The following is a 23707-nucleotide window of genomic DNA, read 5'->3' on the forward strand; positions in this document are numbered from 1 at the left end:
TTCCTTTTTTTCCCTGAAGATTAACCTTAAAAAAACCAAAACATATGAACATGTATGCCTGGTGTACTTCATACCACGAGTAGGGTCTACTTGTTGAAAGACCTGATGCATGTTCTATACTTTCCAATGTTCTTCTTTATTGGTTAATTGTTACCTGACTTGTGATTCATCAACCCTATGTCAAGGTAAAGCGTGAATAAAAAGTGATTTGAGAAAAAAACAGCACCAATTCTTCTAGATACACTTGCACAGAGTTTTTGAAGGAAATAGGCAGGGAGATTGTTCCAAGCATCTTGGGGAAGTAATCACAGATCTTCTGTGAATGTAGCCTGCCCAGATCCTTCTGTCTCTTCATGTAATCCCAGACTGATTCAATGATGTTGAGATCAGGGTTCCTGGGGCCATATCAGCACTTCCAGGACTCCTTGTTCTTCTTTACGCTGAAGATAGTTGTTAATGACATTGGCTGGATGTTTGAAGTTATTGTCCTGCTGCACAAAAAATTTAGAGCCAATCAGAGGCCTTGTATTTTTTTGAAAAAAATCTAATTTTAAAGCATTGTTTCCCACACCTGCCTAAAATGTTTACACAGTACTGTAGGTGTTCCAGCCGAACTATTATACTGCTGTGCATGTGAAATCCAATCTTGTCCTGACACAGAAAGTTCTCATTTTCCAACTCTAGTGTTTCTTTTCTTATTGCACCATTTACTGAATCTTGAATCACAGGCAGGTGTAGCTTCGCTCAGAGTTTACATCCTGAAGGCAAACATTTTTTTTCTCTCTCGTCTTACAGATTATTGGGCTGAGTCGTAGGGTGGGACCAAAAAGAAAAAAACCCTAAAACCATGCCACACCTTTGTCAGGACTTGCCTGGAAGTGAAGGGACTTGGGAGACTGGGATACACAGACTGAATATGAGAAGAAGTGAACATTCTTGAAGCATCAGTCAGCCACAACACACCTCAGAGGACGCGTAAACACGTGTAGGAGGGCTAACAGTTATAAAAAGGAAAACTTTTTGGGGTGGCAGATACTAATTTGGCCTCATCTGTTTCCAGAGGTTCTTCTCTCATCATAGCAACAAAGGTATGTGCACTGGACAATGTTGCCGCGACCCTAAAGGCTGGACTATATATATGTGTGTGTGTATATATATATATGGATTATATAGGAATTTTATATGTATTTACATACGGGTATCAAATTTAGAGACAACGTATATATATACTCATATCCGTTGTGTAGGACAGGCTGGTCATCGATGGCTCCACCAACCTGGAGACTAGACTTGTACTACTGTGGTGGCTGCCTGCACTTGTCCTGTACCACTCATAGTATAAGTGCTTTATAGCTAAGTGCTCTTGCTCCTATTTACAGTCTGAGAACATATTTGTATTCTTGTCTATAGTCTTGACTATTTACTAAGGTGGTGTTATCAAAAGGAATGAGTCAGTGATTCTGGACTTTAGAACTCGCTGCGCTTGGTTATGACAGAATGATTTACGCTATAGAGGCAGCAAACTTTAGATTGACTTTTAATGCATTAAATGCACAGTTGCAGCAAACTTTATCTTAACTTTGCAATGGTGTTACCATACAGCGCGGCACGGGGTCCCGCGGTCGGCGCGCGTCGCTCCGGCGTCGGCTCCAGCAGCCTGGAGCCCTGTGTCGAGGTTATCCCAGCAGCTTGGGACGGCCGGTGGGCGGCGGCATGGGCGTGTCCACCCGTAGGGTGCCGCCCGCACTCCTCCGTTCTTCTTATACAGCAGTGGGTGGAGTTGCCTCCTCCCACTCTCCGCCCGGGGGCGGAACCTTGTGGTTAAGAGACTGGCAGTGATGTGAGCTCACTGCCAGTTATTGGTTCTGCTTTCATCTAGTCAGTCTGTCTGCAGTTTACCTCAGCCAGTCCCTAGTTGTCTGTCAGCCCTGCTATCCTTTCTCAGCCTGTTTCTGTTGGTCCTGTTAGCCCCTAGTCTGGTCTGTCCCAGTCAGCACTAGTTGCTATTCAGGTCCTGTCTATCTGCCTGTGAGCTCCATCTCCAGCCCTGCTTGTACTTGTAAGTTTTGTTGGTTTGTTACACCTGCCTCTTCTGTCGGCACTCTGTCCCCTGTTAGTAGTTCCATCTAGGCAGTCGCCAGGTCCCTAGCCAGTGCAGGGACTGCCGCCCAGTTGTCCGCCTGGGGTTAGCCAGGGCCGAGGCAAGTAGGCAGGGACAGTGGGGTGCAGGAGATCAGGGCACCCCAACTGGCGCTCGGGGGGCAGAGTGCCGTAACATAATAACTGGCCCTTAAAATACCTTTTTTTTTTCATGGCGGCGATCAGCGCCCTTGCAAACCAGCTGCAAGACCTGGTGCCGGTGATCCGGGATTTGTCAGCTCGCATGGTGGCCCAGGAGCAGTGGGCGTTGTCGCAGGGGCAGAACGCCTTTACCAGTCCCGAACCCAAGTGCCCTCTCCCCGAGGTGTTCTCTGGGGAGAGGAACAAGTTTTTCGTTTTTCAACAGGCGTGTCGCCTGTTTTTTCGGATGCGTCCCCGTTCTTCGGGCTCAGAGGCCCAGAGGGTCGGGCTTATAATGTCCCTGCTGCGGGGCTCTGCCCAGACTTGGGCCTTTTCTATTCCCGAGGGTTCCCCCTCCCTGCAGTCGGTGGACTCCTTTTTTCAGGAACTCGGGGGCATCTTCGATGAGCCGGACCGAGTGGGGTTGGCGGTTTCACGGTTGCTGGCGCTGCATCAGGGGTCGCTTTGTGTGGAGGATTATTGCTCCAGTTTCAGACGCTATGCGGGCGACACTGCATGGAACGAGAGTGCCCTGAAGGATGTTTTTCTGCAGGGTCTCTCGGACGCGGTCAAAGAGCTGTTGATCTCCCATCCCATTCCCGGGTCCTTAAAGGAGGCCATGGAGCTAGCGGTGAAGGCAGATAGGAGGCTCAGGGCTGGGAAGCAGGACAGGCAGACCAGTAGAGTCAGGGAGGTCGTTTGTCCGGTTCCTTCCTCTTCCGTACCAGTCTCTGTTCCCGAACCTATGGAACTGGACCCGCTGGACCCCAAGGAGCGACGCCGAGTTCGGTTATTGCATCATCTCTGCCTCTACTGCGGGAAAGCTGGACATCGGGTGATAACCTGCCCCCTGAGGCCTCAGCGCCCACAGTCCGAATCGGCAGAAAGACTCCCAGTCCTAGGCGATTGCAGGGAGGGTCGCCTAGGACCACAGGTACGTCCTAGACTTCTAATACCCTGCCAGGTTAGATTCCGGAACTTCTCCCGCCTAGGGCAGGCATTTATTGATTCCGGAGCAGCCGCTAACCTGGTAAGCATGCGTCTCGTTGAGCCCCTGAGGGCGGAATTTTTGGCGCTGAAGACGCCAATTCGTTTTGCTAGCATTGATGCTACTCCTCTGGCTTCGGGCTTGGTACGATGGAGGACCCCAGTGTTACAACTCACTGTGGGGGGTCGCCATTCGGAAGGTCTATCATTCCTGGTAATGGAGAAAATGTCGGTAGACATGGTACTAGGGATGCCGTGGCTGGCGTTGCATAACCCCCAATTCGATTGGGCCACTGGGGAGCTAACCCAGTGGGGCCCGTTCTGCCATAGCCATCGCGCTTCCCATCCTCCCTGCTCAGTCGAGACCGCACTCAGTCCCCGAGGTCCCACTTACCTTCACACCCCGTCCGCCTGCCCTGCTGCTGATGTCGCCACCGATGCCCTGCAGGGGGGACGGAAGAAAGGGGTGGGGTCTCGGATGCAGTTGCGTTGTGAGGAGAGTCTGTCGGTGTTTGAGCCGTACAGGGCGGGACAGAAGGGGTACCGGTCCTCTGGAAATCGCAAAAGGAGGGGTCGCAGGGGGTTCCATAAGTCTGTGTCGAAACCTGTTGTCCCTTCGGTGATGCCCACCTCCGGTCCCCCGCCGCCCACCCCGGTCCGTGATGAAGTTGAATACGAGGCCCAGGAGATCCTGGATTCTCGCCGGGCTACAGGAACCTTACAATATTTGGGGGCCCGGAAGAGTTTTTTGGAGTATGATAGCTCAGATGACAGTGATTTTAAAGTTGGAGATGCCTCAGATTTTGAAGGCAGCGTCATTGGTAGCGAGGATGGGTCAAAAGACAGTGGTGAATGGTTGGACATTGACTCGGAAGACGACCTGAAACATGACGATATGTCAACGGTTGGCCCTGAAGGAAATGGGGCAGCCACAGACTACCGAAGTCATGGACCTGAGGATCAGCCCATGGTGACCGCCCAGGAGGGTCACATTCTCGGGTTGGTACAGCGTTTTCGCAGCCGCCTCCTGGATAAGCCTGGTCGAGTTTCCGGGGGCCCGGAGGTCCCCCGTCAGAGGGGGGGTAATGTTACCATACAGCGCGGCACGGGGTCCCGCGGTCGGCGCGCGTCGCTCCGGCGTCGGCTCCAGCAGCCTGGAGCCCTGTGTCGAGGTTATCCCAGCAGCTTGGGACGGCCGGTGGGCGGCGGCATGGGCGTGTCCACCCGTAGGGTGCCGCCCGCACTCCTCCGTTCTTCTTATACAGCAGTGGGTGGAGTTGCCTCCTCCCACTCTCCGCCCGGGGGCGGAACCTTGTGGTTAAGAGACTGGCAGTGATGTGAGCTCACTGCCAGTTATTGGTTCTGCTTTCATCTAGTCAGTCTGTCTGCAGTTTACCTCAGCCAGTCCCTAGTTGTCTGTCAGCCCTGCTATCCTTTCTCAGCCTGTTTCTGTTGGTCCTGTTAGCCCCTAGTCTGGTCTGTCCCAGTCAGCACTAGTTGCTATTCAGGTCCTGTCTATCTGCCTGTGAGCTCCATCTCCAGCCCTGCTTGTACTTGTAAGTTTTGTTGGTTTGTTACACCTGCCTCTTCTGTCGGCACTCTGTCCCCTGTTAGTAGTTCCATCTAGGCAGTCGCCAGGTCCCTAGCCAGTGCAGGGACTGCCGCCCAGTTGTCCGCCTGGGGTTAGCCAGGGCCGAGGCAAGTAGGCAGGGACAGTGGGGTGCAGGAGATCAGGGCACCCCAACTGGCGCTCGGGGGGCAGAGTGCCGTAACAAATGGCTTTTTTGTCTTAGATCCTAAGGTAAAGTTTGCTATATCTGAAGGTTGTTCTTGCATGAATTTCTAAGTAAAGCTCTTGAGAATAGAACATTTGAGCAGTTCATCAATGATTGGCAATTGGTCGGCAGCACTGCAGGTGCTAGTTCTGTGTGGTTAGAAAGCGCCCCATGCAAAAAAATTTTTTAGCCCCCCTTTACCCATTATAGTTAGACGCGCTAGGTAAAACACTGTCGGGATGTCACTTCAGGCAATGGAGATGAACTGCAGTTCTACTAGCCAAGTGCAGCGCTGCATAGGGGGTGGCTAGCAAATTTTAGCATAGTGGAAAAGTGCAAAATACTGGCCCATGAGCAGTGGCCCACTTCAGTGAAAAAAAATCCCCAGCAAATCTGCAACAAGCGGACCAATGGTCTGTGAGAAGGAAACAGCAGCGTATGATGGACTTGAATCGGACATGCAATGTTGTCTGCCTGCGGGTATCAAGCAGCACACAGACATGTGACTTTCTGCTGTCCGATGCAAGTTGCGCTCGAGAATCTTGGGAGCAACTCACATATTGGAGTCTGTGTGAATTGGTTCTTACGGCTTAAACAGATGAACAAATGCGCAAATATGCTTGCTGCAATGGAGCGTATTTGCGTATGAACAAGTTATAAGTCTTCGTCAACGTGGCGTATTTTTTACTGTTCAAACCCAAACGCTATTGAGCGTGCAAAAAAAAAAAAAGCAGAAAGATAGGGCAGGCCTATCTTTTCTATTGCGTAGAAACTGTATGTGAGAAACATGCTCACATGAAATCAATGGCTTCGCTTGATTTTCGGGTGTTATTTTCACAAGCGCAAAAACCTCCGCAAACATGTTCGTCTCTTTAGGTCCTTAGAGCAGCTTCACACACACAGCATACCTGCTATGGAATTTTCACATCCGATTCTGCCGCAGCATTTACAACACAAGCCATGTGGTGGAGATAACACAAGTACAGCGCCAGAACTAGCCTCAGTACATAAGTACAGCACTAGAACCAAGCTCAATACATACTGCAACAGATTCAAGATTAATAAAGGGATAAAATGTAAAGTCAAGTCAGCCCCTACTACTCAAGTTTGTACGTTCTAATATGACCTGAACAATGATAAAGTATGATTACTGTACAGACTATACAATAACTACAGGACTAATCAGAGGTAGCCAGTGGCAGAATACAAAATGACATTCTGACATATGACTCACACATGATGTCATCTCTAATTAGCATTGTCATTTTCTTCTCCATCCAGTCCACACTGAGATGATAGTTTCTCTTGGACAAAACCTTAATAATAAACTTACCTCTCTCACAGTCCAATGGCATCTTCCATACTTTGCTTGGCTTCTTCCAGTTGACAACCTGCGCAATGATGCAGGCAACGCAATGACATCATTGTGCCGCCTGCATCACATAGAAGACATCAGGCTCTGATGCAGGGAGCTCATCGTGGCTTCCTGCTCCGGTGCTGCTACTGTTAATAGAATCCATGCCTTGAAGACGTGGATACAATTAACTGCAAATTCAGACATAGAGGACTACTGGGTTATGCAGGTTGCCTACAAAGCCCAGGCTAGAGTGCAGCCCACTGGAAATCTGCCTGGACAGGCAGACTGCCAGTCCGGGCCTGGTGGTGCCCCCTTCATTTCAGTGGAGTGATGCACCCTGTGCAGTCACACACCCCAAAGGCCAGACCTGTATATACCCCAGGTGTTAGGGGAATACCTCATCAACAAACCATTTAGTTTTGGCTAGGGTACTTACATACAAGTATATGGCGATGAACTCAAAATTTGTCCTCGATGAAGGAAAACCTAACTACTATAGGTGCTATGGATCTGTCATTAATCATCAGTGTACATATAGCAAACTGATTAGTAACACAGTTACTTAATGAATTTGATGCCATATCACAGTCATATCTGATATACTAAGTAAATGTGTATTTCTGATTCCTATTACTCCTTAGTCACAGGTGCAATTCATTATTTGGCTTCATTATATAGCCAGATTGCATTGTAATAATTGGCACAATCTCAATTGACATTTGAATTGAGAAGTAATGTGAAGATTGAGAGTTTAAAGTGAATATCCACCCATGAACATTTTTTTGTTATCATCTAAATAGATCCAAAGTTCTGTGCTAATTAATTGCTTTGGATCCAGAACTTCAAACTCAATTGCAGAGACCTATGGTTAAATATTAAAAGTCTGGCTATGCTCAGCTACCACTAGAGGGAGCTAAGGAGCTTATTACAGATCATTTCTGTATTAAACTCTATAACAGAACAGTATGCAGTAAGCAGGCATGCGGAATATTAGAAATTAACTCTGGACATACAGATGTAGTAAACTGCAACTAAACACTTAAAGGGTTTGTCCAGTTACTGAACAACATCCCCTCAATAGGGCTGACTGTAGAAAAATAACAAACTGTGCATTAGTTACCTCTCCGCTAACACCAGGATCCAACACCACAGCCCCACTGCGGTCCTGGAATTGGATGTGACAGCTGACATCACCGGAAGTCAGGTGACTGCCGCAGCCATTGAGAGGCTACAGCATCACCACTCGTTCTCCTGGCATCAGCAGCTCACATCCTGAGTGCCATGATGCCTGGAGTTCGGGAATGTGACACTGCAGACTCTAATTGGCTGCAGCAGTCATCTGTCTGGACCACAGCAGTGCTACAGCATTGGACCCCGGTGGTGGCAGAGAGGTAAGTAATGCTCAGTTTGTTACTTTACTACAGTCAACCGTATTAAAGGGATGTTGTCCTGTAACGAGACCACCCCTTTAAAGGAGTATTCTTATCTTGGGAACCCCATTCCAATGTGCTGCACATATGAAAGTAATGCACTCACCTATTACATGCCCATTCCAAAAATGCTTCCTTTTCTTGAAAAACCCTAGTGTTCTTTCAAGTTTCAAGGGAAACTGACTACCTCCTCTATACAGTCAAGATGGACGGTGCTTGTGCATCTATAACTCCCTATGCAATGCTCTGCTGAGTGGCCAGGATCTCTGGAGCGTATGCACACTAGGTCCCGGCCCGACCACCAGCTACCGCAGGGCTCTGCTTTTTCTTTCAGTAGCAAGCATACTCCTCATTTAAGGGGCGGTTTACATCTAATTTTTCTCCACCATATTATTCTCTCTGGCACAGATGCTGGAAGCAGGTGCATAGCTGGGGGGGGCAGGCGGGGCATGTGCCCTGGGGGCAGGCGGGCCATGTGCCCTGGGTGCAGTCAAGAATGATGGGGAGGAGGACACCAGCCTAGCAATTTAACACCCTACAGTTTATCTGGAACAATGCTAGTTCTGCAGCTCCATAAATTCCAATGGGTAGGCAAGGTGTGACATTCAAAAGATAGACTTCTAAATACAGGTACAATAAACCAATCTGAATGAAGTCCATCCACGCAAAGATTGCTTTACAGCATTCTAATACCATATTATGAGTATACATGTTCAGCCCAATAACAGTATATAATATAAAGCCATCCAGTAGAGTAGTAGTAATAGTAGTGGTACATAGCTATACTATACCCACAGACTTCCAATATGTCAAGCTAATAGAACAGCTGTGCAAAAAAACAGTATCCACCTACAACTCCATTATCTATGCCATTGTAAGAACCTATAAGCAGGAGTATTTTCAGTGGTGTCATATACTCTATTGTCCTACGTTAAATATAGCATGGGTATATCTCAGAACTGACGGTAAGAGCTCATTCTTTTTACTCTGTCTACATTTGAGTTTTAGCAAAACCATACAAAAACACCAATTTGGACATAAGAGTTTACAGACTGATTCCATGTTGCTCACATCGGAGATCTGCGGTACAAATAAGGATTTTTTAAGGATTTCATCTGGACGTTGCATCTATTCTTATAGACATGTAGTACATTGTATAGATAGGATTGGAGTTAGTAAGCTCGTGTATAAAGTGTATTTAGAATTAAACTAATGATATGGGGTATAATGATATATCTGATACAACACATATAATGCTGTAAGGTACTATATTCAAGTTTTTCACATAAGTTCTGTATTCTTCATTTTGTAAGTCATGAAATCCCACTAGACTCCTGTAAACTAGTGAGTGCTTGCTCAGACATTATACACGGGAGTTAGATCCAATACTAATAAAAAAAAATTAAAGAACACAAAAACAAGATACATTCCTGACGCTTAAATATTGCTGGAGGGATGGGTGGGTAGGAGCGTAGTTTATACCTCATGGAACACTGGTACATTGTGTAGCTACATGGCAATGATAAATTGTTATACAAGGAGGGACGATCCATTTTTGGGCCTTTCAGCTTTCTTCATGTATCTTTTTCTGAGCTCCAAATCTGCATAGTCATAAAGTTAAACAGTCAATGATTTTTCCAACAACTTGAGCTCATTTGACAGCCAATATCATAACTAGCAAAAATATGAAAAATCACTTTATTTACCTAAAACTATTGTTTTTGTGCAGAACAATCCCTCTAAAGTGCTGGCCACAAGGAGTCTTCCTTTTTCCTAATTTCCTGTCATTGCCTGTTGAAATCTGTCTCTAGTAACGTACATAAAAAGACAGACAACAGGAAGTAGAGAAGGGTGAGAACTCATGCTGCCCATAGACGTCTAGGGAGAGAGACGGAGGCAGACAGAAGTAGAAACTCATTCAGATATGCTTCTGAAGCTAATAGTGAGTCATTTACTGTATTACAGCTGCTGATATCCCATCTACACTGCTCAGTCCTGCTGTATCATCCTCCTTGATGCTGTCATTTCTGTGCTACTTAGAGTTGGAGAGCCGAATCAGCTGTTTTTCCCATGTGCAGTATATAGAAGACATTATAGCAGCAGTCTCAACCCCCCAGCTCAGAAAAAAAGTTAAAATTACAGATACAACCTGCACAGGGCACACATGGTGATAAATGCAGGATACAAGTCATATGATGTTTAGAAATTGTGTTATTCTTCATGTACCCACACAGCAGCTTATTCTGAAAAGGTTTCTGATCAACGGCTGTATTTCTGCAGCTTCCACTAGAGGGAGCTTTGGTGCATACTGCATACATTGAATTCAATAATAGTACAGTATGCAGTGAGCTCCCTCTAGTGACGGCTGAACACCGCAAAAATTCTACCATTTAACTGTATCTCTTTGCAAGAGATTTGGAGATCTGTATCTGAAAACCTGAGCTCTGATAGATATATTACTTTAAGGCTAAATGTAACTATTTTGCAGTAACATATACAAAATGTACCATTTTCAACCCATATTTCATCCCCTTAACTACATACCAGACAATAACAGAAGGCCCAGAGGATGCGATGTTTGGACACGCCAAATATTTGTGGGTTTATACATGGCTGTGCCTGCAAAACCGAAGATCCCTCTAATACTGGAATAAAGGAGACACTTATTGAGAAACAATCATGACATAAACCAGGAAGTTTTGGAGTTGGGGTGTAGCTGTTTTAGAATACATTGATTTGGCATTAAATCATCAATGGTGGGGTTGACATGTAGATGAGGGACAAGAAGGTCAACTTAGTTCATTAGGCGGAATAGTAAAATTAGGCCCTGGAGCTGGGAGTTGACAGGAGGAGGTCCAAAGCCAGAGAAGAGTACACCATTATAATAAATGGCATATGATGGGCAGGGGCCTTATTATAGATTTTGCAACCCAAGAGCTTCAAGTTATGCATCTGAATGGACTTAAAAATCTTCATATTAAGACATTGTTCTACTACATTTTTGGCCCAGATCTTCATCTATTGCCTCCATCAGGTACATGTCGGAATTTTCAGAATTCTGTGTTCCATAAAAAGAAACAATTCAATATAGCTGAATGACAGGTCAATATATTGTGACCACAGTGGGTTTGGCACTGTCTTGGGACCGCCATCTTTTCCCACAAGATGGTTGGCACACACTCAGAAACACAGTCCACTAACAGAAACTTCTTCAAATTTGGTTTTATGCATGGTTTATTATTGCTTCTTTACTTCTCAGCAAGTTAACAGCACTTGACATTACTGGTGTACAGGAACATAAAACAAAATCCTGGCCATCTGGCCTCTGCCTAAACATTTAGCATTGCGTTTACTAACAATTGGCCCAGTGCCTCAAAAGGTTACACAAACCATGCACGTACCATCAATACTTTACCAGCACAGGGTGCATCTCATACCCTTTAGTGCCTCATCTCATAAAGGCTTTTCTCCATAGCATCTCTCTTTTTCTAGTATGGGAGCCCAGAAACTTCACTACACCATTATGTATCAGCACAGAGTGCAGCTCATACCCTTTCATGCTTCACCTCATAAACGCTTTTCCTTATAGCCTCTCTCTTCTCCTATAATGGGAGCCCAGAAGCTTCACAACACCATCATATATCAGCATGGGGTGCATCCAGGGGCGTAAGTAAAGGCTCAGAGGCCCTGATGCAAAAGGTGAGCTGAGGCCCCCCTCTATCTGTATCTGTACCTGTACCCATACCTAAACCATGCTGCACAGAGACATAACTTGAAGCTTCTGGGCCCCAATGCAAAACCTGTGAAAGGGCCCCCAACTATAATGCTTTATTCATAGTACTGGGCTCCCTATATGGAGAAGACAGGCTTTATGGGCCCCCTAAGGCTCCTGTGCCCGGGTGCAACCGCATCCCCTGCACCCTCTATAGTTACGCCCCTGGGTGCATCTCATATCCCATCGTGCGTGGCCTGTCTCTTCTCAGCAGGAGAGCCGAAGTAGAAGGCTTCCCCTGACAAACCCTCACCTCTTTAACAAGTCCTTTCAGGTGGACCACAAGGCTGCTCCACAACAGAGAACTCTTCTCTATGATATTTTTCTTTAACTATTGCCCTCTAGTACTCAAAGTCGTCACTAGCGTTTATGCTGCCATAATATATGGGTAATTACTGTTGAAGAACCATGTTTTAAGATCCTTGATAGAAGATCATCTCAATGGCTTTTAGAGGTTTAAGAAAACGGGGACTTAGTTTCCCATTTTACACAATATTTCCATTTTCATCCAGTTACATGGAGTATTTCCTTCCAATGTGGGTAAACATATTGCAAGAGGTAGAGTCATCCATACATTATGCTATATACTTTAGTTCTTTGATTGACACATTATACACTTTTTAGCATTTGTACTAATTTGGTGTTATGAAAGATAAAAGGAAAATACATGATTTACATGGATCATGTCCATTCTTTAGCATTCCATAGCAGTACCCATCACTAATCCAGGAAGATATGCTGCTTTCTGGAAAGTCAGGTTGTTATGTCACTCAGGCTACAATGTTGTCTGCAAGGAAAACCACATTTGCCTCCTGAATAATATCAGCTTTCAGTCTTCGCTCTGAGCTATGCTTTATATGGATCTAAATGACTATCGTCTGTACAGAATAACTAGGGGTGTTGCTCTGTAATAATAAACTCATATATCGCCTGCAGGAAGAGTATATTGTGCAGATTATAATAATCACGCAACGTGTCTGAGGTCACCGACGCTTTCTGTATTCAACTAGTGTCTCGACTGCTCAAAAATGTTGCACATAATCCTAATAAACCGGGGATGAATAGGACAGGCTGTTTACTGCATGTACGGAAAGGCTCATCTGCTGCAACTTGTCCATGCACAAGAAGATCTATTCTCCTAATTATAGCAAAGGATACGAGTTCTAAGACATAAACTGCAAAAATAGGAGGTTTCATGTATCAATACCGTGAAAAAGATGAATTTTGATTGATTGCTATTGGAAACAAGGTTACGTTTTCTCTAGCAGTTAGGGTATTTACAGTAACTAAGTGGACAGTGTTGGTAAAGGCCTTGTGTGACCGTGTTACCTATGCGTTAGGCTATAAAAAAAATTGTGGAGGCGTTTGGAACCACTCATAGTTAAAGGTGCCACTCCAGCAAAAACACATTTTTCAATGTCTGCCCCATCACCTAATTGCCTGTCACACTGTGGAGGTGTCCTCTGTGTATTTCAGCCGCTTCCATTCAGTGCAGCCCCCTGTCTGATGTTTGTCAGGCACCATCTTGATAGTGAGATTTTTTTACTTTCACTTTCAAATCTCTCCCACAGCATTAGCTAGAGGCTATACCATTCTGCTTGCTGGGAGGACCATTTAATTATCATTACCTTCTGTATTCACCTAAATAAGCTGCAGGCCATGAGTATACAGTCAGCTAGGATGAGCTGTGATTTCCTCTATTATAACTGTGTGACAGGAGCTGTGTGATCATCAGTGCCAACGAAGAGTAGTTTTGTAGCTTGGAAATTGTGAACTGGAACGAAAAACGATATGTTATTGATTTGTTAATGCAAAATGATCAATGAGCCTGTCACGGCCGTGTGCAGCCGGCCTAAGAAGTGTAAGCAGATCGCTTTGAGCCCTGTATAGTAACCGACAATGGTAATTGCAGGCACAGCGGTTATTATAATCAATGATAGTCCGCCTGCAGTCTCCAGTGCTGGCCAATACATAGGGGTTGGAGCTCTCTGCTTTCGCTCTGTACATTGTGTTGTGGCGCTCATATCAGGCGCCCGAACAGCTGATCAGCCGGGGTCCCAAGCAGATGACCCCTGCCGATCACCTATTGATGACCTATGCTGAGGAACTGGCAATATTGGCGCTATAGTCCAAAGAAAAATCAAGAGTCAAAGGGATAAATATCAGACTTTAGTTAGGTATAATAAAATCAGCAGTAGAAATGTGTTTGGGGTGAACCCCTTCACCAGTCGTGCTGGGGACTAGATAGCTTGTAGCAGAGGGGTTATATCTACCCAGCAAGCAGGGTAGTGACACCGGGAGTGCAGACCGGTTAAAGCAGCGGGGGTAAATTGAGATGGTCATCATGGTAGCTCTGCTGCTCTTCCTGGCAAGGTGGTAACGTTGGTTTAGGACTGAAACTACTGCAATTGAAATTATCTTGGCAGTTTTCACTATGGACTGCCTGTGGAGTCGGGTAGGGTAAGATGTTGTTTATTGTGACGCCAGCTTGTGTACGGGTGGGGACCCGTTCCGAGCAAAATAATAAAATATAGAAACTTGTAGAATGAAACAAAAATGGGGGTAGTTGTCCTGGCCCCTGGAGTGTATAGTGTGGTACCTCAGTACAGATGGTGTAGAACAGTGTTTCTCAACTCCAGCCCTCATGGACCACAAACAGGTGATGTTTTCAGGATTTCCTCAGTATTGCACAGGTGATGTAATCATAGGTGTTCTTACTATAGGATATCCAGAAAACACGACCTGTTGAGGGTCCGTGAAGACTGGAGTTGAGAAACACTGGTATAAATGGTGCGAAGTTACTCCAGGAAGCAGACTTGGATGGTGAATCAATGGCACATGTTATTGAATGAGTTCTTTTCCTGGTGGTTATACTGTTTGCATTTGCATTAAATTGGAGTAGGTCATGACAGGGATTATTTGAACACAAACTCCCCGTGCATCATTCACTGTAGATTTAGTTAGCTGATTTAGAAAAGCAAGGGTTAACTTGTTACTGGCTTGCTTCTGTACACTGACTCTGGCTTCTCTATCTTCTCTCTGAACTTTTCTCTCTTCTCTCTCTCTGTTTCTCTTCTTTGCTTATACTCCAGAATGACTTTGCTTTGAGTACTCAGAGTTTAGATGTTCCAGCTTCCCACCGCACTGGCTTTTGAGTAAAGATGTTATCCTAGTTCCTCACTGATCTCTATCTCAGGCTCCCCTGGACTTGACCAGACTCTTGGATCAGACTGTGAGAATACTGTGAAAAGACCCTTTAACTCTTCCCACTTCTCTCTTTTATACTGCCTAACTAGCTAAATCTGTGATCGGGAACTACCAATCCCAGACCCTCTAGTCTTGCTAAGCCAGGCTTAACACTCCCCTGACTGTTACTAAGTGACCTGTACACACCAGAAGCTGGGTAATATTGCCAGAACATACATTACAGTGGAGAAACATGAACAATGTCATAACTTTATACACTTATTAAACATCACCCGAAGACTTGATTGTAAAAGATGTAGTCAGCACAGAAAAGGCTCAGGTACCCAACTCTGGGGTGCTACAGGAGCAGAGAGACTCGAGGTGGTGACACCAGGAAGAGAAGCAGGGAAGATGCTTCCTTTTACCACTTGACTTTTTTCTAGAGTGTCGCACTAACATACCAGTTTTTTATACCCACATAGTCAATTCACCCACCATTTGGTGGGTCCACCTGGTTGGCAGCACCTCTACCACTTGTTTTTGTTAACCATCCCTAAAGCTTCTAGGCTCATGCCTGGGACTGGGGATTTTGACACCTTTTTGGGTTTTGCTGCACTCTTTTCTTTCTTCTTCATCTACTTCATCATGTCTGGCTTTTAGAAAGGCATTTAGATGTAGGGGTATAAAGGCCAAGGGTTCCCTACAAACACTTTCCTAATGTACAGATGTAGCTAAGTTTAACTTGACTTTTAACACATTAAGATAACTTTATTTGACACAGTGTATTTGTCCTTTCAGCTGCTTTACAATGGTTTTTGTTGTGGTAAGATAGCAATAGTTTTTCATAGACACAAGAAAGAAATCTTCTGGCCCTTTAAAGGGAATCCGTCGCATATGTTTAGCCCTATAAGTAAAGCTTATGGGCTGGAAATAGGTGACATGTTGAGTCCGATGATGTAAGTGTTACACTTACCTCCCCTGTTGTTCCTGCAATTTCAGCACTGAAAGCCGCCCCTTTGTTGCATTGGGTGGCACTCTAAGTAGTCCGCCCGTTCGTGTGCTGTGCGATGCGAGTTGCGTCTAAGGAACGCGGGTGAAAACTCACACTCAGACGTATGTATACAGCCTTAAAGGAATTGTCAAAGTAGGTTAACCCCTCTCCACAGGATAGGACGTAATGTACTGATTGGGAGAATCTGACAACTGGGACCCCCGCCCATTTGGGGTATCCCTGAATGAATGGAATAGTGGATGCGCATGTTTGCTTCTACTCGCTCCGTTAATTTCAGTAGAACTACCGGAGATAGCTCTAACTTAACTATCTCAGGTGGTCTTATTGAAATGAATGCAGAAGCAGCACGCATGTGTGACCACCTTTCCATTCATTCATGGACACCCAGGACCGTCATTTTTGGGATTTGTAGGTGCCCAGGCAATTGTATTCTCGCCAATCAGTAAGCTATTCCCTATCTTGTGGATAAGGGTTAACTTATTTTGGTGAGACAACCCCTTTTAGGTTCCAGAGCTTGGGTATGACTGCTACCTCTATACTCCTATAACTACACCCATGTGTAAAATATGATATTTTATGGAATTTAATCAGCATAAATTTCAGTGACTGTCTTTACTGTGCAGCCAATTCGATTTCAACACTTTAAAAGTTCTGAAGGGATTAATGGAAGTTTTGGCAATGTTAGCAGGAGCTCTTCTAGAATCTCCACAATTAATGATTTATAGATACAAGCTTCAAACAAAATGACATTGAAATCATCAATATTACTATTATCAGTCGAGACGAGACATGAAATGTCGGCCATTCAGAACATAAAGCAATGGTCTCCCTCTGGTGGTGAAGGAGCATAAGACATAATAATGGGACAATTCTCTATTGCATTGCGGGTGACTACTTTTTAACACTGCAACGTATAATAATTTTCTGCACTATTACTCAATTTTTATTTTACTTCCGTATACTCAGCCACATTTTCCTCTTTTTCCTTTTAGGTGATTATGGAATGGACAGTTTAAGCAAAAAAGGATATTGGGACGGCGGGGACGTCACAGGAAGAAGTAGGTTTAAATACATACACTACCGTTCAAAAGTTTGGGGTCACATTGAAATGTCCTTATTTTTGAAGGAAAAGCACTGTACTTTTCAATGAAGATAACTTTAAACTAGTCCTAACTTTAAACAAATGCACTCTATACATTGCTAATGTGGTAAATGACTATTCTAGCTGCAAATGTCTGGTTTTTTGTGCAATATCTACAAAGGTGAATAGAGGCCCATTTCCAGCAACTATCACTCCAGTGTTCTAATGGTACAATGTGTTTGCTCATTGGCTCAGAAGGCTAATTGATGATTAGAAAACCCTTGTGCAATCATGTTCACACATCTGAAAACAGTCTAGCTCGTTACAGAAGCTACAAAACTGACCTTCCTGTGAGCAGATTGAGTTTCTGGAGCATCACATTTGTGGGGTCAATTAAACGCTCAAAATGGCCAGAAAAAGAGAACTTTCATCTGAAACTCGACAGTCTATTCTTGTTCTTAGAAATGAAGGCTATTCCATGCGAGAAATTGCTAAGAAATTGAAGATTTCCTACAACGGTGTGTACTACTCCCTTCAGAGGACAGCACAAACAGGCTCTAACCAGAGTAGAAAAAGAAGTGGGAGGCCGCGTTGCACAACTAAGCAAGAAGATAAGCACATTAGAGTCTCTAGTTTGAGAAACAGACGCCTCACAGGTACCCAACTGGCATCTTCATTAAATAGTACCCGCAAAACACCAGTGTCAACATCTACAGTGAAGAGGCGGCTGCGGGATTTTGGGCTTCAGGGCAGAGTGGCAAAGAAAAAGCCATATCTGAGACTGGCCAATAAAAGAAAAAGATTAAGATGGGCAAAAGAACACAGACATTGGACAGAGGAAGACTGGAAAAAAGTGTTGTGGACGGATGAATCCAAGTTTGAGGTGTTTGGATCACAAAGAAGAACGTTTGTGAGACGCAGAACAAATGAAAAGATGCTGGAAGAATGCCTGAGGCCATCTGTTAAGCATGGTGGAGGGAATGTGATGGTCTGGGGTTGCTTTGGTGCTGGTAAGGTGGGAGATTTGTACAGGGTAAAAGGGATTCTGAATAAGGAAGGCTATCACTCTATTTTGCAACGCCATGCCATACCCAGTGGACAGCGCTTGATTGGAACCAATTTCATCCTACAACAGGACAATGACCCCAAACACACCTCCAAATTGTGCAAGAACTATTTACAGCAGAAGCAGGCAGCTGGTATTCTATCGGTAATGGAGTGGCCAGCGCAGTCACCAGATCTGAACCCCATTGAGCTGTTGTGGGAGCAGCTTGACCGTATGGTGCGCCAGAAGTGCCCATCCAACCAATCCAACTTGTGGGAGATGCTTCTAGAAGCGTGGGGTGCAATTTCACAAGCTTACCTCAACAAATTAACAGCTAGAATGTCAAAGGTGTGCAATGCTGGAATTGCTGCAAAAGGAGGATTCTTTGACGAAAGCAAAGTTTGATGTAAAAACAATGTTATTTCAGATACAAATCATTATTTCTAACCTTGTCAATGTCTTGGCTCTATTTTCTATTCATTTCACAACGCATGGTGGTGAATAAGTGTGACTTTTCATGGAAAACACAAAATTGTTTGGGTGACCCCAAACTTTTGAACGGTAGTGTATATATTGTATTCTATGCACCTAACCTGTCCTGTAGGCTTTAGGGACGAGCGAGTATACTCGCTAAGGCACATTTCTCGAGCGAGTAGTGCCTTAGCCGAGTACCTCCCCGCTCATCTCTAAAGATTCGGGGGCCGGCGGGGAGCGGGGAGCGGCGGGGGAGAGCGGGGAGGAACGGAGGGGAGATCTCTCTCTCCCTCTCTCCCCCCTGCTCCCCGCCGCAACTCACCTGTCACCCGCGCCGGCCCCCAAATCTTTAGAGATGAGCGGGGAGATACTCAGCTAAGGCACTACTCGCTCGAGTAATGTGCCTTAGCGAGTATACTCACTCATCTCTAGTAGGCTTATAAAAATATAATTATAGTATAACAATATAATTGGCTATGTAGATTCCATAGCTTAAATCGACATGATAAACTTTACTAACTTTGGTAACTTTCTACAAATTGTGACACATAGATTTCACTATCCATATGTACTGTACAGCTACTTTCATCATTCTGATTGACCTTAGAAGGTGACAACAGCTCACTTATTAAACTCTGTTATCAGACCTATGACCTAATGGCCCAAAAAGCCCTTGTTCTCTAGGAAAAAGTAACCCGCAGAATGTTATGGTCAAAGAAAGTATTTCCAAAGTTTTTCAATATTTTCTCTAGATTGTTTAATCTTTAACATTACTCATTAACAGCTTCAATGTATTCAGAATTTATCACCTTGTTCTTCAAATGGGAACTATTCTTATTTGAGGCCGAGCGGCAATACCAGACATAGCCTATAGAGGAGAGGGGCGCTGTTTTGGGGGGGGGGTGAAAAAAAAGAGACTTTTTCGAATACTGGACAACCCAAGCCTAATAAACAAAAAATGTAAAAGAAACATGTATGATGTGTGTCTGTACAGATGATCTGCCAGCACAGGACCCTAGCATAAAAATACTTGCGATGTCAGTCACACTGCAGTCTCATCTACATCGTATAAAAAGGGCTGTATAAGTGATGTTCTAAAAAAACAGCAGTATATGACAGTTCTTTTGTTTTCCAGCCTATACGGAAACAGTAACATCTACATCAAGACTTGTATCACTGCCACCAAGTAAGTTATCAATTGCAGACTTTTATAAAATATACAATATTTGGTAGAAATAATTGCACTATTTTTGGAATTCAAGAGTCAATGAGAGTCAAGATAACCCCTGTCCGTATGGACATGACAGATAGGGGGTTCTCTGCCCAGTTCCACCTCTATTAGTCAGAGCAGAGAACCCCTATAAAAGGTATGAGACTATAGAAGATGCCATGCGGACATGTAATATGTGACCAGTGAGAGCGTCCCCCTGGTTTTGTACTAATCAGTTGTGTATTTTATAAGAAGCTGCTAGTTTACACTCTTTCTACACAAGTTATTTTGTATTGATTGCATATACATGTACATCCATCAGCCGCTTCTTCTACACCTTGACAGCTGATTGGCTTGTCTGCTGAGCAATAGTGAACATGATTGGTCAAGCCATCAAAGACCAAGTTCTATTCAGTAGACCCGCCAAACTAAAACCTAGTTCAAGTAAATACTTGCAAGAGAATATAAGATGCCCAGGATACCTAAAACAATAATGACAAATGCTCTTAGAAATATTATTAATGATGATTATTATTATATATGTTCTATTGGTTATGATCTGTATATTACTTCTTAAACAGAGGGAGCAAACTCTAGTGGTTCAAAACTTTCCCACCAGGCAGGTGGGGGCGGTGTGGAAAAGAAGAGCCTGGCACAAGGCAGCTGTAAGTAATGTATTTAATGTCTTTTTCATGTCATCATACATGATGCAGGAGATTCATGCTCCAAATATAACCTGAGAAGCAAATGAATAATGGTGTATTTTCATGCATTAAAAATCTTAAGACAATTGGACTAAAACAATACAGATATTTAAAGGAGCCAGAATTTGGAGCCATCAGGCTTTCCATCAAGGTGCATCCTGCATCTCCCTTTCATCCACTTTGCTGCTACTGTAATATCCTGTTGATTCCTGTTTGGTCACTCATACAATATATTGCAGTACTTCAGTATTGCAATATATTGTATTTGAGCAGGCATTCTATTAAACACTGCCACAGGCACAGCTTAATAGGCAAACAGCCGTGACAGCCCTGGGGGCCTTCACCAGGCCCCAGGCTGGCATTAAGAACAAATGACCACCTACAGTTGACAGATGGAGTTGCCATTGTCAGAAATCACAGTGGCATCTCCAGCTGACACCTACCACATGTGGAGCGGGCCTGCTCCATAGAAAACTTGCACACATCTGACAACATGTACTGCAGGCGGCTAAGGATGACCTCTCCAGTCCTCTGACAAGTGGAATGGGCTACATACTTTCACATTAATTTCTTGGCTGACTCCACTACTATTTTTATTTTCGTTCTAGATGCCCCTCAGCCACAATGGCCCAAGACTAGTCAACTGCCAAATGAGCTGTCCCCACTGCCCAGTATTAATGGTCAGTTGGGTACTGAAGAGACCGCCCACTTGACATTAGACTTGTGTGGGGAATTCCGCTCTATGATGTTCTAATAAAAAACATCTACTGAACGTGCCTTCATGAGACCACCCCTTTAATGCTTTGCAATCGATTTGGAGCACTGTATCATTTAAATGGAGCTCCATAACTACTAAGATATATTACACTTTGAATAGCCCAAGATGCTACCGTGTTTCCCCGAAAATAAGACAGCGTCTTATATTAATTTTTGTTCAAAAAGGTTTAATTTTTTTACATGTATAGCTGCCTGGATACTATTTAAATTGACTTTTTAAATTAACTGTTAGCAGGGCTTAATTTTGGAGTAGGGCTTATATTTCAAGCATCCTCAAAAAGCCTGAAAAATCATTTTGCATCCTCAAAAATTCTGGAAAATCATGATATGTCTTATTTTCAGGGTATGTCTTATTTTCAGGGAAACTGTATTACATCACAACTTTTTGGCTGATTTTGCATCTTTTTCAATGTAAAATGGAATCCAACATCTTCAGTTCTTATTGACCCCAAATCTACCACCAGAAGACATTGCATAGAGTATATTTGGGGATTATTCCAAAGTAACATAAAATTGCTGATACTCATAATATCTACTCGATGAATTAAAACTTCAGGAAAACTGCCGGCTAAAAAATTCAGGCAACCTCATGAATATTGTTTTAACGTCTGGATGAGGGAATTTCTCCTATTAACCACATCTATCAATCTTCAGCCACAGGTGGCAGCTCAAGAGTAAATCTCGGCACTTCTGGGTCACGATACACACAGTCCTCTAATTCTACCCTATCATTTTCACCAAACTCGACCTTTGATAGGAAGACTTACCAATCCAGCTCCCGCCAGGTGGGATATGAAGGTAGGTACTGCCCACTAGTGGCACCTTATGATCCTGCACTGTCATATAGAAGTACTTAATTCACGTCTCCTCTGTAATACATGTAAGTGACATACCCATGTCCTGCATTTTAGGAAGTTCTAGTGGGAACTCATCACCAGAATTAACCAGAAAAGAAATGGGTATGTACCGGAATGCTCCACAAAACAGATTTATATGCAGTTAATGGGTTTGTCTTGGGTAGCGGATATATACATATTTTACTTATAAATTAAAAAAGATCATTATCTGTATGTAGTATTTTTAATTAATAACTATTTTGTCCTTTTTTTGCAGCATCCTCTGCTACTAGAGGTCGCACTACGAGTAGAGGTGAGAACATGTCAGATATTGACATCTACACTCTGTTTTAAGGGTTATGGCATATGAAAAAAAAAGGAAGTGGGTAACAGAAATCCTTTTCAGGACCTCATCAAATGGAAAATATGACTATTTTGCCATTGACTGTACAGAAATATATTCAGCACCAAATTTGCATCCCAGGAGCCCATGGGCACATGGTCTCTGTAACCTTCATCTCCAGCCATCAAGTACACCACGTTAAAGGGTTGGTTCTGGGTTTAATCCTTGTCGATAGTAAAAATACGGCACAAGATTAAAGCTCCTACAATGTAGCAGGAGCAGGTCGGGCCCTCGACTGTTATTCACAGGCAAGGACCCGAAGCAGAAGGCAGAACTGCTTCTACCTTCTCCTTTACAGGCTACACAGCGCTCACTGAGCGCCATGTAGTGAAGAGAGAAAGCGCAAGTGTTACTTCCCCTATTCGACCCGATGATCATCATGTGCCGCCTGCCAAGGAAGAGCTGCAAGGTCCTAGCAGACCCAGAACAGCTCTATTAGTGACTACTCACTACAGGAGGATGTTTTTCCCTGTAATCGGGGCTTCTATGGATGAAGAAAAATAATTTTGATAGGTGAAGGAAAAAAAATATGGCAGTAAAACCACCCCATGGGTAAAATCCCTATAAAGTGTCTGGTCCTTTTGGACCAAAACACCCTGGTCATTAAGGGGTTGAAACTTATTCCCTCGCCACAGGATAAGGGATAAGTATCTGATAGTAGCTGGGACCTCTGCTGATCATGAAAATGAGGTCTCATGTCCCCTTAATTGAACAGAGTGGCAGTCAAGCATGTCCATTCATACTAGGGAACACATGACCCGTTTTATTGGTCTATGGAGGTCCCAGTGGTCAGACCTCCACAGATGAGACGCTTTACATTTTGGGATAATACTTTAATAATTAAGCACCTTCTCAGGCCATCCTGCAATTGTTTTCATTACCAAGTTCTATTGCTTCTTATTTTACAGAGACTGAAATCCGAACTCGCCTCCAAAGTGCATCACCCTCCACACGATGTAAGTCCCACTTCGATCTGTTCAGTTATGTCAGATCTGTCACAATATGCTTACTTTGCTGTTCACCAATAGAAAACTCAAAATATATGTACACCAGAGATGTAGCCAGGGCTGCTTGCAGGGCATATGCCCAAGATGCCACTGATGGAGGGGTTCAACAAGTGCGAGGGTATTTAAATACATGGTCAGGGCAGTAAAATGAATTTTTGGCCCAGATGAAGGAACTCCTAACTAGTAGTGATGAGCGGTTCATGTCAAAATCAGGCCAATTAAGCAAAAATATTGTGAATCAAGATGGTTAATTCCGACTCCCATTAAAGTCAATGGGAATAAAAATCGGATTCACTAATTTGCACTCCATAAGGTCTTCAATGCATTCAAAGCCCCCCCAAATTGATGGGAATGCAGCCACATATCTGGGG

At 44.1% G+C, this 23707-nt stretch overlaps 1 protein-coding gene across 1 annotated transcript in view; it reads left to right on the forward strand.

The window, feature by feature from the left end:
• Positions 1-896: 896 nt before the first annotated feature.
• Positions 897-23707, forward strand: part of COL17A1 (collagen type XVII alpha 1 chain) — a 66684-nt gene continuing 43873 nt past the window's right edge. Inside the window, exons 1-8 of the mRNA XM_066601042.1 lie at positions 897-1088; positions 16792-16857; positions 19535-19585; positions 20191-20274; positions 21745-21888; positions 22002-22049; positions 22204-22239; positions 23238-23285. Coding sequence (XP_066457139.1) covers positions 16803-16857; positions 19535-19585; positions 20191-20274; positions 21745-21888; positions 22002-22049; positions 22204-22239; positions 23238-23285 — 466 coding nt within the window. The 5' untranslated portion in view covers positions 897-1088; positions 16792-16802. The remainder of the gene's footprint in view (positions 1089-16791; positions 16858-19534; positions 19586-20190; positions 20275-21744; positions 21889-22001; positions 22050-22203; positions 22240-23237; positions 23286-23707) is intronic.

This window comes from Eleutherodactylus coqui, chromosome 4, assembly GCF_035609145.1.
Source record: "Eleutherodactylus coqui strain aEleCoq1 chromosome 4, aEleCoq1.hap1, whole genome shotgun sequence".
NCBI lineage: Eukaryota > Metazoa > Chordata > Amphibia > Anura > Eleutherodactylidae > Eleutherodactylus > Eleutherodactylus coqui.